Source organism: Takifugu rubripes, chromosome 6, assembly GCF_901000725.2.
Source record: "Takifugu rubripes chromosome 6, fTakRub1.2, whole genome shotgun sequence".
NCBI classification, from domain to species: domain Eukaryota; kingdom Metazoa; phylum Chordata; class Actinopteri; order Tetraodontiformes; family Tetraodontidae; genus Takifugu; species Takifugu rubripes.
Window position 1 is genome coordinate 412646 of NC_042290.1, and position 14619 is coordinate 427264.

At 41.0% G+C, this 14619-nt stretch overlaps 2 protein-coding genes across 2 annotated transcripts; both read left to right on the forward strand.

The window, feature by feature from the left end:
- Positions 1 to 164: 164 nt before the first annotated feature.
- parm1 (prostate androgen-regulated mucin-like protein 1) lies at positions 165 to 4287 on the forward strand. Its single transcript, XM_011618454.2, has 4 exons — positions 165 to 330; positions 1171 to 1785; positions 2433 to 2511; positions 3553 to 4287. The coding sequence occupies exons 1-4, from the start codon at positions 297 to 299 to the stop codon at positions 3626 to 3628; spliced, it is 804 nt and encodes a 267-aa protein (XP_011616756.1). The 5' UTR covers positions 165 to 296; the 3' UTR covers positions 3629 to 4287.
- A 6960-nt stretch (positions 4288 to 11247) lies between these two features.
- On the forward strand, positions 11248 to 12954 carry LOC105418624 (cell wall integrity and stress response component 4-like). The gene is made up of 3 exons (XM_029837609.1): positions 11248 to 11403; positions 11748 to 11819; positions 12411 to 12954. The coding sequence occupies exons 1-3, from the start codon at positions 11305 to 11307 to the stop codon at positions 12771 to 12773; spliced, it is 534 nt and encodes a 177-aa protein (XP_029693469.1). The 5' UTR covers positions 11248 to 11304; the 3' UTR covers positions 12774 to 12954.
- Positions 12955 to 14619: the final 1665 nt, after the last annotated feature.

A 14619-nucleotide genomic window follows, 5' to 3' on the forward strand; every position in this document is an offset into this window, starting at 1 on the left:
AGTAATATAACAAGCATAGAAGTCCCACTCGAGTGGCTTTTAAAACCTAACATACAGATCAAAGACTAAAAGCTCAGAGTAGCTCATAGTAACATAAAGTTACAATAAACTAGAGAAATGTTCGGAATGCAAACTGTCAATTTTCTCTGTGAATTTTTAACCTCCCCTGAAGACAAAGGTTGAATAACAGTCACAACACACACCCACACACACATATACACACACACATACACTGACATGACGCAGCGCTGCACTCCCCAAAGCCTCTCCAGAGATAAACAGTGAATAGGAACATAATGAAAAGAGTCAGGCAACAAACATTGGTGACATGTAAGTACATTCTGAAATGTCTTTATTTATGTTTATGTCTTTTTTCTGATTCTGTGAATTTATCTTGGTGCGATAACAATTTACATGTCAGTATCAAGATAGTTTGATACAACTCAGGACTTATCCAAAAGATTGTTCAAAGAATCCAACTGTTTAAACTTGATCGTAAATGTGACTCATATTCGACTCATATTCGGCTTTTATTGACACACTTTGCATGAGGTAATTTCTTACTGACTGGTGCTACAATTGTTTAACAGCAACAGCAAAAGAAAACCAATCTTATTGCTCCATTTGAAAGTCTTTTCAATCTTACGTCTACCCCAACTTCCTGTTCAGTCAAATTGAAACTCTGTGTTTTGCTCCTTTTCTTCTGAGCATTATTCTTTTACCAGGATCCTAACTAGACATTTTTCTGTGATCTTGAAAATTTTCATTGAAAAGTAAACCATAGCAGTTAAATTTTTAACTATTGGTTAGAAATGATGATGTTATAAATTGACTTTGACCATGATCTTAGATATAGCACTGAAATGGAAACAGTCAGCATGATAGTTTCAAGATAGTCACAAGGATGGTATGCTTTTGTTAGTAAATGTACTAGACTAGTACTAGTATGTAGTTCTAAACATGTCAACTACTTGGTGCTCATGTATACTAGTTGAGATTTGTGTGCAAATTTCTCCTCAAATTCTCCCCATCAATTAAGGAGTTGATACGGAAAGTCGCTTAAGTAAATTCAGATTAGAATTATGTCTGGTTTCAAAATTGATCCGAGATGATTTGGGTTAAATTGTGCAAGCATCTAAGAAGAAGCAAAGTAACGGATTTTTTCCCCAGGTCTACTTTTGTGCAGTGCTGCAATACCAGTGATGACACATGCGTCATCACCAGAAACCACATCCATCTTATTAACAACGCTACACAAAGGAAGAGCTACACCAGAGAATAATGTCAGAGCCAACAGCCGAGCTACCACCACTATCCCACAAAATAGGGCTTCATCCAGCAGTATGACCAGCATGCTGGCCAAAGTCTCTTTTGACACCCCCTCCTCTGCTGTACCACCTCCTGCTACCACTCAGAGTATATCATCTACCACAAACACCCCCACCACCACTTTTCAGAACACTAGCAGCAAGTCCAACATCACTGCAATCAAACCCAGTCCCCCCAACAGCACCACAGTTGAGACCACCACTACCAACACCACCAGTCTTAACAATGGCAGCACCACCACCATCAGTCTTAACAATGGCCCCACCAACACCACCAGTCTTAACAATGGCAGCACCACCACCACCAGTCTTCTCATTGGTACCACCAGCAGTTTCCTAAATTCCACCAACACCACCAGCCCCATGACACCAATCACCTCAACAGCTAGGGGTCCAAAAACCACGCAACTGACGACCATGGGAGAGGGAAGGGAAAAGTCGGAGCCGCTAAGCTCAGGTTATTTCCTTCATTTTCACTTTTTAATCAGGCATTGCTGTCCCAAAAAATCCAGAATTCAGTCTATGGTTCATGTTTAAAACTGTCTCATATCACATGTTGTCACATGATAAATAAGCCTTCCAAACCTTATTAGTTCTCACTGTACAATGAGTTCTATTAAACTACATTTATGTTTTTTCAGACACAATAAGGCAGACTAGAAGTGCTTTGCTATTAATATGTATTTCAATATGTTCTCTTTAACTTCTCATGATCATATAAACTATTTAGTTGATGTGTTGTAATCTAATCTTATCATCTGTTTCCCTCCCTGTGTGTGTGACCTTCCCTCACCGCCTGGATTTAAACCCACGTCCTCTTCTTTTCTAATTCAGGTGCTCGGATGTTCTCATCCCTTAATGTTTACGTGTGTGTTTGTCCTGGTGTTAGTGATTTAATCTGCCTCTTCTGACTGATCACTCTTTACAAAATAAAGCCCTTCACAAATCACTGGTATTTTTCTCTTTAGTTTGTATTAATCTCCTTCAAATTGCTCAGTAAATTAAAATGGAAATTATGAAGTGCTGAAGAAATTATGATGGCTGATATATGAAATATTAATGTGGAAACATCTTTTTTTTAAATATCTATCATTCTCTTTCCAGGAAGTATTGCAGCAATTTGTTTCATGTTCATTGTGGTCTTCATCCTGATATTATCTGGGCTCTACACCTACAAGATCAGGTGAGTTTGAGCTCAGATTCTCTCAACATGCAATTTACTGAGGTTCAAATGCTGTCCAAAGGTATGAAAGCAATACTAACAACACATTCCAATCACTGGAATGCCAATCATTAACCCACAAATGAGAAGTCAACTCAGAAGTCAACTCACAATGTGGCTCAGTGGTCAATGTGGTCTCAATGTGCATGCGTGCGCACTTCCTGAAAGCTATGGGCTTTCTTTTGGTCTGACCCTGGACAGTCTTCTGGGAGATTGCCACGTAGACTTGAACTAGGGCATCAGTCAGCTCCTGGACCAATGCAGCAGTCATGGTCTGACTGGGTTGGGGATATCTTTGGTTACCAAGGATATGTCTTCCCAGACCAGAGTTTGAGCTAACACTCTCAGTCAATGCAACTTTCAGTAGCATTGCTGGAGACAGGCTCCAGATGCAGTACACACAAATGAAATCTTTTAAAGGCAAAACAGTTGGGCAGAGAGTAAATCTGACCAAAAAGTAATCCATAGGGAAATATTGTAACTCTTGGAATCCACAGATTTAGTGAAACCAGGATCTGGGAATTGGGAAACATAACCAGGAGAGGAGCAGGCAGATGGAAGGTCAGTCAGAAAACAATGTAATTACCAGGACAAAGGTGAAAATGGCAGGTCAGGAACAGGCAGTGTCTAACCAGGGAAAAACAGTCTAAAAGAATGCTGGAATTTCAGTCATGGAGCATAAAACAATCTGGCAAGAGGTGTGTGTAAGACAGGGGGTTTAGATACCTGGGAAGTGGACAGGGGTGCAAGACTGAGCTGATAAAGATGGAAGAAGAACTAGGTGTACAAGACTGTGCCAACTGAAATGAAGCCGACTGACAGAAAGTCAGTGGACTCCTGCATGATAGAGACGAGTACAGACCACAATGGGATCAGACGTTATGTGTTCTCTTTACTGTGGAGCCATGTAAAGCCTTTGCTTTTACTTCACTTTTTACAACTTTTCTAATACTTTTCCGTGTTCAGATCATAACCTGGAGTTTTGTTTCTTCCTCCTTTCAGACGGGTTTCGTATGGGCGTCTTTGGGATGATCACGGCTCTTTTGCTAACTTTACCAACCCCATCTATGACCCTTGAATTTTTTGGAATCCAACCTTGAAAGTGATATGGTAAAATGATCAGCCCGCAGGGATGAACATGTTTATGTTCCTCTGTTAAGTTCAGTACAATCACTAATCAGCAAATTTTGGGGCAACACCAACAGTTGCTTCGGTTGGTTGTGCAAAAACCTCTAACTGGAAAAAACATCTGTCATATTACATTGTTATTACATTTCTATTAATGTGACTATTATCTTTCTAGTAATAAAGCCTCGTACATGTTCTTTGTATATATATTCTTACCAAGGAAAACATTTATCAGCATTTATCTGTTTTCACATCACACACACATGGGTTGACCTTTGAACTCTGGCAATAATTAGATAAAGAGAACCTTTTAGAGAGGAGGCATGAATAAAAAACATATGTTGTCATCAGTCAGATTTAGGTTGACCCTCTAATCCGAATCACACAGAGATTTTGTTGTTGAATAATATTAAAAGAATATTGTCTTTCATATTGCCACACGACTCCAGCAGATCCACCTTTTTCTGATTGTTATTGTCATTGCTGGTATATGTATACTGTTGGTCTGGCTTCCGTGAAGAAATGAGACAGTGATGCTTTGACACAATTTGATGTTTTGATGAGCGAAACTTAAAATTAGATAAAAGTTTTAATAAAATAATGCGATAACACATGAGTTTTTATTCAGTCAAACGTCTATGGTTCTTGAAGGAGTATATCTGTGGTGGTCTGGTCTATTTTCCTTGGTTTTCCTGGTGTTTCCATGCCCTTTGTGTTCTATTTCTCTCTCTGTGTGGAATTTTGGACATTGGCAGCAGACGCCCAATGGAATGACTCAGATCTCAAGGCTTTGTTTTCTAAGGGGCTAAACGAGCGACTAAAGGGTGAATTGGCCACCCAAGATGAACCCGTTGATTTTCACTCCCTCGTTTCCCTTCCAGGTAAGATATACAATCACGTTTGCGAGAGTGCATTCCACCAAGGTATACGATGAGGGCGGAGTCTCGACACAATCGCTAATCGTCCACCCTAGTTCAGTCAGGTAATTCGGTTCAACCCTCAACTCGGCTTGCTGAGGAGGAGGAGCCAATGCAACTGGGACAAGCTAAACTAAGACCACAGGAGTTACTCTGCAGGATTCGAGCTGGTGAGTGCCTCTACTTTGGGTATTATTGCTACCTGCCCCAGCCACCCCAAAGGGACAGCTTATCAGTGAGCATGTGGGTCCTAACAAGCCAGAAGTTCAGTGATTCATTTTCCCCCTCTGATTCAGGTCTTGGTCAAGGACTCTCTGTGCATACAAAACACAGCTCTTCCCCTGCAATTTATCATCGATTCAGATGCTGAGGACAATTTGATTTAGGACCTTGCAAAACAGCTTGAAAAGGCTTGAAAAGGTGGACAAACTTGTTCTTGCCCTCGCTTTAAATGGCAAGAGCTTCAAATGAGGAACATCACATTTTTCCTTTGTCATCTCCGATAACCACCATGAATCTCTTCCATTCCTTCTAATCTCGTCACCTCAGGCTCCAGTCATTTCGGGTTACCCCTGGCTGAGACTCCATAACCCTCACTTTGACTGGGCATTGGGAAATATTCTGGGCTGGAGCACACATTCTCATGCCTGGTGTCTAAGATCTTTCTTACCCCCACAGCCAGTACTGGTTTGCATTCTACTGCTAAAACCAGTTTTTCATACTTTATCAATGTTCTTGCTAAATATCTGGACCTTTGTGAGGTATTCAGAAAGAACAGAACAACTTTCTCTGCCACCTATGACTGTGCCATTGTCCTGCTCCCTGGGGCAGGGAGCATCCCACTCTCCTCCAGCCAATTATACAGCCTGTCCTGGCCAGAGCGAGAAGCAATGGAGAAATATATCATGGAGTCCCTTGCTGCAGGAATCGTTTGCCCATATTTCTCACTTCTGGGGGCTGGATTCTGTTTTGTGGTAAAGAAAGACAAGATTCTCAGACTGTTCATTGATTTCCAGGGCCCAAATGACATCATGGTTAAGAATACGCACCCTCTATCTTTAATCAATACTGCGTTTGAGTCTATAGAGGGTGTGGAATACTTACCATATACTGTAATGCATATAAGATGCTGAGTGGAAGACCACCTTTAATACCCCTTTAGGTCACTTTGAGTCGTGCCTTTTGGCCTCACAAATGCTCCCACTGTCTTCCAAGGCCTGATTACAATGTTCTCTGGGATTTTTTGAATAGATTTGTTTTTGTTTACTTTGATGACACTCACTGTCACAGCTCCATCCCCCCAGTTCCCTCCTGTTCCTCTGCCTCAGTAATTTTCCGCTCTCCCTGCCTCTGCTCCACTCTACCTGCCAGCCACTGACATCAGCTCAACTCCACTCACCTGCAAGCACAGCTGCAGGTTATTCCCAATCAGCCCTGCTTATAAGCCTCCCCTGCACTCTCACTCTTTGTCAGATTGTTCTTCAGCATTTCCATGCAAGACTCTCCAGCACTTCTTACCTGCCTGACCTCCTGTTGCCGAACCTGTTTGCCTCTGACCTGCCTGCACCGCCTGTCTCCCGGTAAACTCACCAGCCTTCTGTCCCTGACCACGACTTCTGATAATTTTATCATTTTTCTTTTAATAAAAAGTGAAAACGGGTCCCACAGACCCGAACACCACACAGTTAAATTTGACCAGGCTGTCCAGATCTGCATATACCTATGAACATTGTGTCAAATAGGGGTCAACAGTTCATCTCCCAGGTGTATAAGGCTTTCTGTAAGGCCTTGGGAGCTACGGCTAGCTTGTCCTCAGAATTTCACCCTCAGAATAATTGTCAAGCTAAGCAGCAAACCAGGGTCTGCATCAGTCTGAATCATCTTCCACAGCCTGCATCTACTCTGGGTGGAATATGCCCTCAAATCTCTCCAGCTCAGCAACAGGGTTATCTCCTTTTGAAGCTTTCCTCAGCTACCATTTGGCAGTCCCCTCCGTGCCGAGTGTTCGGCAAGACTTCTACCTCATCCTTGAATGCACCAGGGAATCCAGTCAGTGATCTGTAGATAAGCTACTTGGCTCTCCCTCTCATTCTCTGCCAGGCGGTCATTGAATCATTCGTGGTAAATTTTATATCGGCTTCTGCATTCTTCTTTCCAAAAAGTGCTGAAACTGCTGATTTTGAGAAGGGGATGAAATCAGAGTTGTCATTGTTGTCTGACTGTTGATTTAAAGTCTTACACTGGACCAGGCAGGGGAATTTCACATCAGTCAAAGAAAAAATACTTTTGTAGGAACGGTACCATGGTGATCTATCCAGAGTGTATTTCCTATTACATGTACTCCACATTACACTGTGAATTGTTTTCCCTTCATTTGAATCATAATCTCTCAGACTGATGTTGGAGCTGTTTCTCTCTGTATGTGCACCAGCACAGGCAGCAGATTCGACATCTCTCTTCCTAACGAATTCTAACAGGACTTATGAGTTTACAAATCACATTGGGCTCTCGCTCACCTCCAGTCAGCCCCTTTTGATTGATTTGGAAATGTCCTGTTTTGTATGGATGCTTTAATGTAAAAATGGGGGCAGGGAACTGATACTTAATTGTTCTCTGTGTTGTGGATGACTGGTGCAGTTAGAAAGAGCTTGTTTGAAAATGCACTTGGATTCAGCACAATGTCTTTGCCTCTTTACCACAAAAGGCCAGAGAGTGTTTATTAGCAGGAAGCCTTAATAACAGACCCGTCATTATTGTCCTCCTGCTGTAACTCCCTCCTTCCTTTTCCTTAAACCTTTATCCATGAAAATCTCCTCCACTGTCCTTGGTCTCTGCATTTATCTCCATTTGTATGTCCCTTTAATAACCTTAACCACAATAAAAAAAAATTAAAAAAAGGTTATTAAGCACACAAGCAATTTGCAACCCCTGCCCTTGTTGCAAATCATGTGACCATTGAGCTGCAAGGCAGCAATGTCTCAAAAATGACTCTTTGTCAATATATTCAGAGCCACTGCTCCATGTTCTCGGCACCCAGACCCCTCAAGGTCATCTTAGTCTGACTCATCACTGTTGCCAAAAGCAAGCTGACTGTTTGAGAAGCTGCTCCCTGTGACTGGTTTCCACAGCCGATGTCATTACTCAACATTATAGCTGCAGTCAGATTTTTTTAAAAAAAAACAAAAACAATTCAGACATTCATTCTGATTTGTACCAAAAAAAAATGTATTTACAACTAAGAATGCTGAACAAAAAAATGTATAATGTCACAAACAGGTCACTCTTAGCAAAAGTTGAAGGTAGTAACTCTAATTTATCCCACCAATATGTTACCTATGGGAGCCTCTATGACAGAGCAGCAGCACTAATAACAGTGTTTAGGCAGTCCAGCTGCAGTATAATTGTGTGTGTGTGTGTGTGTGTGTGTGTGTGTGTGTGTGTGTGTGTGTGTGTGTGTGTGTGTGTGTGTGTGTGTGTGTGTGTGTAAAATGACTCCCAGAAGGTGAGATCATTTTTCAGACAACCACAGCTCCACATACTGTAGATAACTGCAGTTTACTTTAACTGATGAAGTGAGAAATGTGGCAGAAAAGGATCTGGCAGTGATGCCAAGATAATCCCAGTATAGAAGATGTAAACCGCAGTACAAACACCAGCCTCTTTCCCCACCGAGGTCCGTTTACACGGTGACAGAAAGGAAGCAGCTCTTTCCTCTACGAAGCTCAACAGTTGAAAACCGCAGCCTGATAACATTCAGCACAAACTGACTGAAACACAAAATAATTATAAGAATAAGGATGTACAGCTAATGTGGAGCTATGTGCTGAACTCACTTCTTTAAAACATGTTTTTTTATGTGCCTACTGGGCAAAATCAAGTTATTGGTTAAATATTCAAGAGCATTTTAATTGACAACATGAAAATAAAAGCTTCTATAATGTCTTTGGTTTTTCATGTATGAACTTTAAGAGACTTTAAGAGTTGATGAGACAGAGAAGGACCGAAACTAAATGACACTACACTGGCTCCAACAGAAAGCCTGCAAAGGTTTCAACCTCTGTTTCACAGAGGCTTTGCAATTTAATTCACACATTTTTATGACTGAAATGCAGAGTGACAAAGTATATTTGAGGGGGGGAAATGGCTTTATACTCTCCTACAGAACTTGATATAATTTCATGGCATTACACTCACAAACTGCATGGATTTATCTAACAATAATTGTTGCTCTAAATTGTAATGCATGTATTTTGTTAGCATTACTTACATGATTTTGCAATATCCGCTGGAATTGTGAAAGAATTTGCAAAATGCTCAAGTAACTACATTAATGCTCGTGCGCCAGGGTTCTTATACCAGTAGATGGCACTACAAACAAGGGTTTAATATGTGGTAGCGTGACTTTCTAACCCACTGTCATATCTTCTGATTTGAAAATAAAAGTGGAAAATGATTTATCTCAATTTAGCATAGCAAAAGAATCATAGCAGTGACATTTTGCATGAGTCTATGCATGAGAATATGATTCCTCAACTTGAGAATTTGAGAAGCATGAGAAATTTTCAGACAAAAGTGGTTTCTTCCTTGTTATCTTGATATTCCTCCCTTCACCTCCTTCTCCAGATGTAATGATGTGGGTTTTTTATTCTGGAAACAACTCCTTTTTCCCTTTTTGAATCTTTAATTCGACCACTGATACACTAAGTGATTATTTTTTTTCTTGGACTCAGGGACAGTGAATAACTTATAATATCCAATTTTAAAGCTGTTTAAAGAAAATAACTGTTAAACTTTCGGGGCCATTTCGGGTTTCTTCAATGGAACCGCAGCAGCGCCCCTGTGTGGTCTAGACGGTCCCTGCATCCTCATTTGGTTTGTTGGTTTGTATGCTTGTTATCATTGTGATTTTCATAAATTTTCTGTGTAGTTCAACAGCAATAAAGGGTCCTTGATGTAGGGACAGGAAGAGGATGGACAGACTGGTAAGGAGGGCCAGCTCTGTCCTGGACTCAGTGGAGGTGGTGGGAAATGGGAGGATGATGGCTAATCTGTCATCCATGTTGAACAACACATTCCATCCCCTACAGGACACCCTGACAGCACTGAGCAGCTCCTTCAGTGAGCGGCTGCTCCACCCTCGCTGTGTGAAGGAGAGGTATCGCAGATCTTTCCTGCCAGCTGCTGTCAGACTGCACAATAAACATAATGCCCGCTAACACAATCTGAATATGATATATTCTGAGATGTATATTGTATTGGTATGTATATCGATGTGTATGTTGTATATTGTATACAGCCTCTGTACCATGTACAGGTATACAAGGGCCAATTATCCATTTATCTTAGATTATTGTATATATACATCCTTTTTTGTATATCTTACCCCAAATTTTTTAAAATTATTTTATGTTACTTTTTCTTTTGCTGTTGCTGTTGCGCTGTAAATTTTCCTGTGTGGGACAAATAAAGGAAATCTGAATCTGAATCGCTGGTCACTGTGGCGCCTTCAAGACCAGTTGTATCTGCAGCTGCCATTAATTGCATCCTCCAGGATGGAACATCCATCCCTGCTGTGGCTTCAGAGCAAGCCTGGCTGGGAACATCATGTGTTGTCCTGTTATTATGGCATCACATCTGACTGTTCAGAAGATGACTGTTGCTCAAATCCAGGTCTGAGTGGAGACCTCCATCATCTCAGCAGTAGCATCCTTAGACACCACTGATCCACAGAATTTGGATTATGGTCTGTAATAATTTTTGGTTTTATTTTGTTTTCAATCAATCAATGAAGAACTTCACAGAATGGGGGGGGGGGGGGGGGTATCTCAGTCTGTTGAGGACTATGCTGAGAAGCAGAGGGTTCTTGGTTTGAGACCCAGTTCAGGCAAGAACATGGAAGCTGTTCTGCTATGAGAAGGTGCTACAACACCTTTGGAGCAATGCTGAGGTTCCCAATGCTGAGGTTCCCTACCGAACCCTCAACTGCTGACAGCCCTGTGATGAGCTGGGATGGGCTCCAATCCACCCCCACCCCCCCACCAAATAAATAAATAAAGCAAATAAAACTTCAGTGAATATTTTTTTAAAAAGTCTTGCTGCTTCTAAGACTTGGAGGAACCTTTTTTTTTTCCAGTTTTGGTGTGAGGATGAGTTTCATTTCTTGTCTTGAATTTCTTGTCTCGCCATGCACTAAGATGAGGCCTTGCTCACCTCGCCTGTGGTGACTGAGTGGATGTTGATCCTAAGGTTTTGGCATGATTGTCGTCACAAATGTGTGTCATGATTACAGGATGTGGGAGGCTTCAGAGTGAAGTAACACAGCAGTGTAGAAAAACACAGGTCTAATCAGGGTGTTGCTCCACTCTGACTCGCTGTAAAATCCCACAGATTGTTGAGTCCCACCAAACTAAGCCTGTATGTTTGTTCACGGCTCTGTTGTGTCAGTCACATTTCTGATGAAGACCTCTCCATTTCCTACACCAGCAAACTCATCTCTTTACCTTTTACTCCATTATGAATATGATTTGCCAATAAAACAATGTAAGAAACTTTTAATTGTGTGCACTGATCTGTGAAGTTGGTTAAATTCTTGCTCCTCCCCACCACTTGGGGAAAACAAGTCTTGCTCAATGCACACCCCCAGGCTCCCATCCTATCAGAGCCCAGCACTTCTGCACTGGGAAACTATATGAGCAGCGTCTAGGTACAGATGGAGGTCAAACATCCTTGTGCACTTTTCCAGAGTGTTCACACAATCCTGCTGACTATATTCACACAGGGATTCGGCACTTGCTGCAGCCTAAATCTGGTAAGATTTAAACTGGAAAGGTAAAAGTGTAAAGTCCCAGATGTGCAGGAGGCAACCTGGAGACTAACTTCTGTATACACATAGATGGACATCTCTGCGTGTATCTTTAAATAATGCAGATGAGGGAAAAATGCCCAGATGTCTTTTTAATCTCAGACTGGTTCCAGCCTGTTTGCAGTATTAATGTGTGAATCTTTCCTCCTGTGAATATTTGTGAAGTGTTTAATGTGTGCTCATAAGACAGGCGGGGATGCTCCGGCCTCTGTCTTGAAACGCTTTGTGATATTTTCAAAGACTTTTCCTGAAATGTAAAACCATTTTTGTGTCTCTTCACTCCCATTCAGTCCAGACCACAGATGGAACTTCTTAAAATAACTTTCTTCGTTGTGTTCCTCACAACAGCGTCAGCTACACCGGTAAGACAACTACAATACATGTTGGTCTCTTTTGATCTGTGTGTGTTTGTGTGTGTCTGTGTGTGTGTGTGTGTGTGCATGTGTATGTGTATGTGTGTGCGTATGTGTGTGTGTGTATATGTGTATGTGTGTGGGGGGGCACATAAAGCTAACACGGTCCCCATTTTTGCTGTTTATAGAATATTTATGTCAAAATTCCTTTAATTGTGAAACTTCTTTAAATTGCAAATCAAGATAACTAACAAATAAGTCAAGTTCATTGATTATGTCAAAATTCCTTGACTGTTTTGTGTTAGCAGGATTAGGCAGCAGGGAAGCTAAAATCACTATAGCTCAATTTCTCTTGTCATTTTCATTTTAACTGCTGCATTTTAATCTAAACTTCTCCTTAGTCTTTACATTATAATGGGGTGATCTCATTAGAATCGTGGGTCAGGTTAACTTATGACTCATTTCTGATAGATTTTCATAGTTAGCACTATTGAGTATGGGATTTAAGTTGTAGCTCAAGCAGCATCAATGGACAACTGAAAATATCTGATGAGTGTATAGAGGTGTCACACTTATCATTTGGTTCGTTTCCATCCCCAGTGGAGCAGAAGTCACCGTCTAGGTGGGCCCAACAGAGACTGGAGATACTTACTGCAGAAATGGTTGTGGTTGATGAAGTGTGATTCCAGTGACTCCTCAGAGAACTCCTCTGAAGAGGTGACCTCTCCAACCCCAACAGCTGTGACCACCACTCAAATCACATCCACAAGCTCAACAGGCTCCATCAGCACCGTGAGCACCACAGGAATTGGCAGCACTCTCAGCACTGGGCTAGCCTCAATAAGTACAAGTGAGCCCAGTACGACACCAGAGGCACCAATAACCAGCACATCTGCGGCCACGTCGACTTCTACGGCTCTTACTGGGGGAACAACAACAACCCCCAGAGGAGATACTAGATAGCAACATTAATGTCTTAATCAGATGCTGTTCTTCACTAAACAGATTCATATGAAATAATTGGGGATACTTTAAACACACATCTCTGGTGAGAATGTATTACTGTATGACTGGCAAATAAATGAGTTTGCATCTTTATGGAAGAAATGTTCTGATTCTATAATAAAGGACAGAAAAATAAAAACATGATTGTTTTAATTAAAGCCCAACTCCACCATGATTAACATGAACCAAAAGGAAGATACCTGAGGATTTTAGCTGCAGAACATTGTGTTGATCGGTTCATGGAACAGGATGAGTACTGGTACAGTTGCTTTGCCCATGTTAATTGTACTGAGGGAACATGTTTTTAGTTCCCAAATAGTCGTGCATATACGAGGGATGGCGATGCAAACCAGATGCCACAGTCACTCAGTATTCATTAATGGATTGCATCATTTCTTTCTTTCACAAACGTCATCACACAATGTCTGTGTACAACACAAACATCAGAAAGCTCAGCAGATGGTATGGATGGTACTTTATAGGCTGCCTTAATGCTTCAAACACCATAAAATAGTGTCCATTTGTTGATCGGCTTTTTAATAAACAGGTAGAATCTCTGTTTGGGTTTTCTGGAGGAAGCAAGTAATCATTTCTGGGGTTGTCAGAAAAGAATAGAAAAGAAAAAATATATACATATATCATGTATCACAGCTCAGATAACTATACATTGTAATGAATAAATACAATAACATACATGCCACTTGGTTTTACCTTTGGCAGCATCCTTAGCAACCAACATTACAACGGCAGACATAAAAGATTCCAGATCAAATAAAAGAATTGAAAAAAATGTAATGTACTGAATATTTCTGGCTAGAAATATCATTGAAACAGCTTTTTATGTCCTACATATCTGAAACTAATGCACTTTTCCACTGAGAATGAAAGGGAAGTTTTATTTTGAGAAGCCCACTGCGAGCAGTCAGGTGACCTGCACGGATCAGCATTAAAAAGTGATCAGTTTGCAATTTTCACTCCCTAATTTTGAGACATACATTTTGTATTGTGGACAAATGTAGGTAGGTCACATTTTGACGTGAGGCTGGCATTTATAACCCTTCAAAATTTGCATCAAAATATGAAACCGAAATTTAAATAAGAGAAACATATTTCAGTTAAAAATAGACAATAGTTCGATTATTTTAAAAACTTTTTGGCCTGGACAAAAAGATGTGGCTGCTTTTGGAGATATCAGTGCTAGCCACTGCGCCGCCACACCACCCCTGGGCTGACGTTTAAAGTTGTCCTTATGCTTAACTTAGCGCTACCTTGAAGCGCAGTGTGATTATTACAATGTATGTTGCCTGTTGAGGTAACACACAGGCCGCACTGTGCAACAACGGCATGAAGCATTTAAGCCAGGCCTTCACAGGGTGTCACATTTGGACTTCAATAAGGAACTTTGGCAGGAAAAAAAGCCACTTCCAACATCTGGAGAAAATAAATTCTACAATTATATGTTCCATGAGGTTTCCGGGATGTAATGATACACTTGTGTTGTAAAGTATTTAAGACAAAACACAGAGAGAGAGAGAGAGAGAGAGAGCGAGAGAGAGAGAGAGAGATTTGAGATTTAACAACACCTTTATTTACATGTATTATTCACATTTACATTATTCACATTTGCATTTACACAAGTCAGAGTGAGAGATTGGAGACCTTCAAAAATTCAAAATCAAGCAGTTCTCCCTAACTGAACTCAGGACATCTCTCACGCCCCAGATGTCTTCGAATGTAACAATTTGGCCGGTCAGTTTATAAAAATTAAATTCCACCCTGAGCCGAGCTGCCAGCAGTCCAGTCA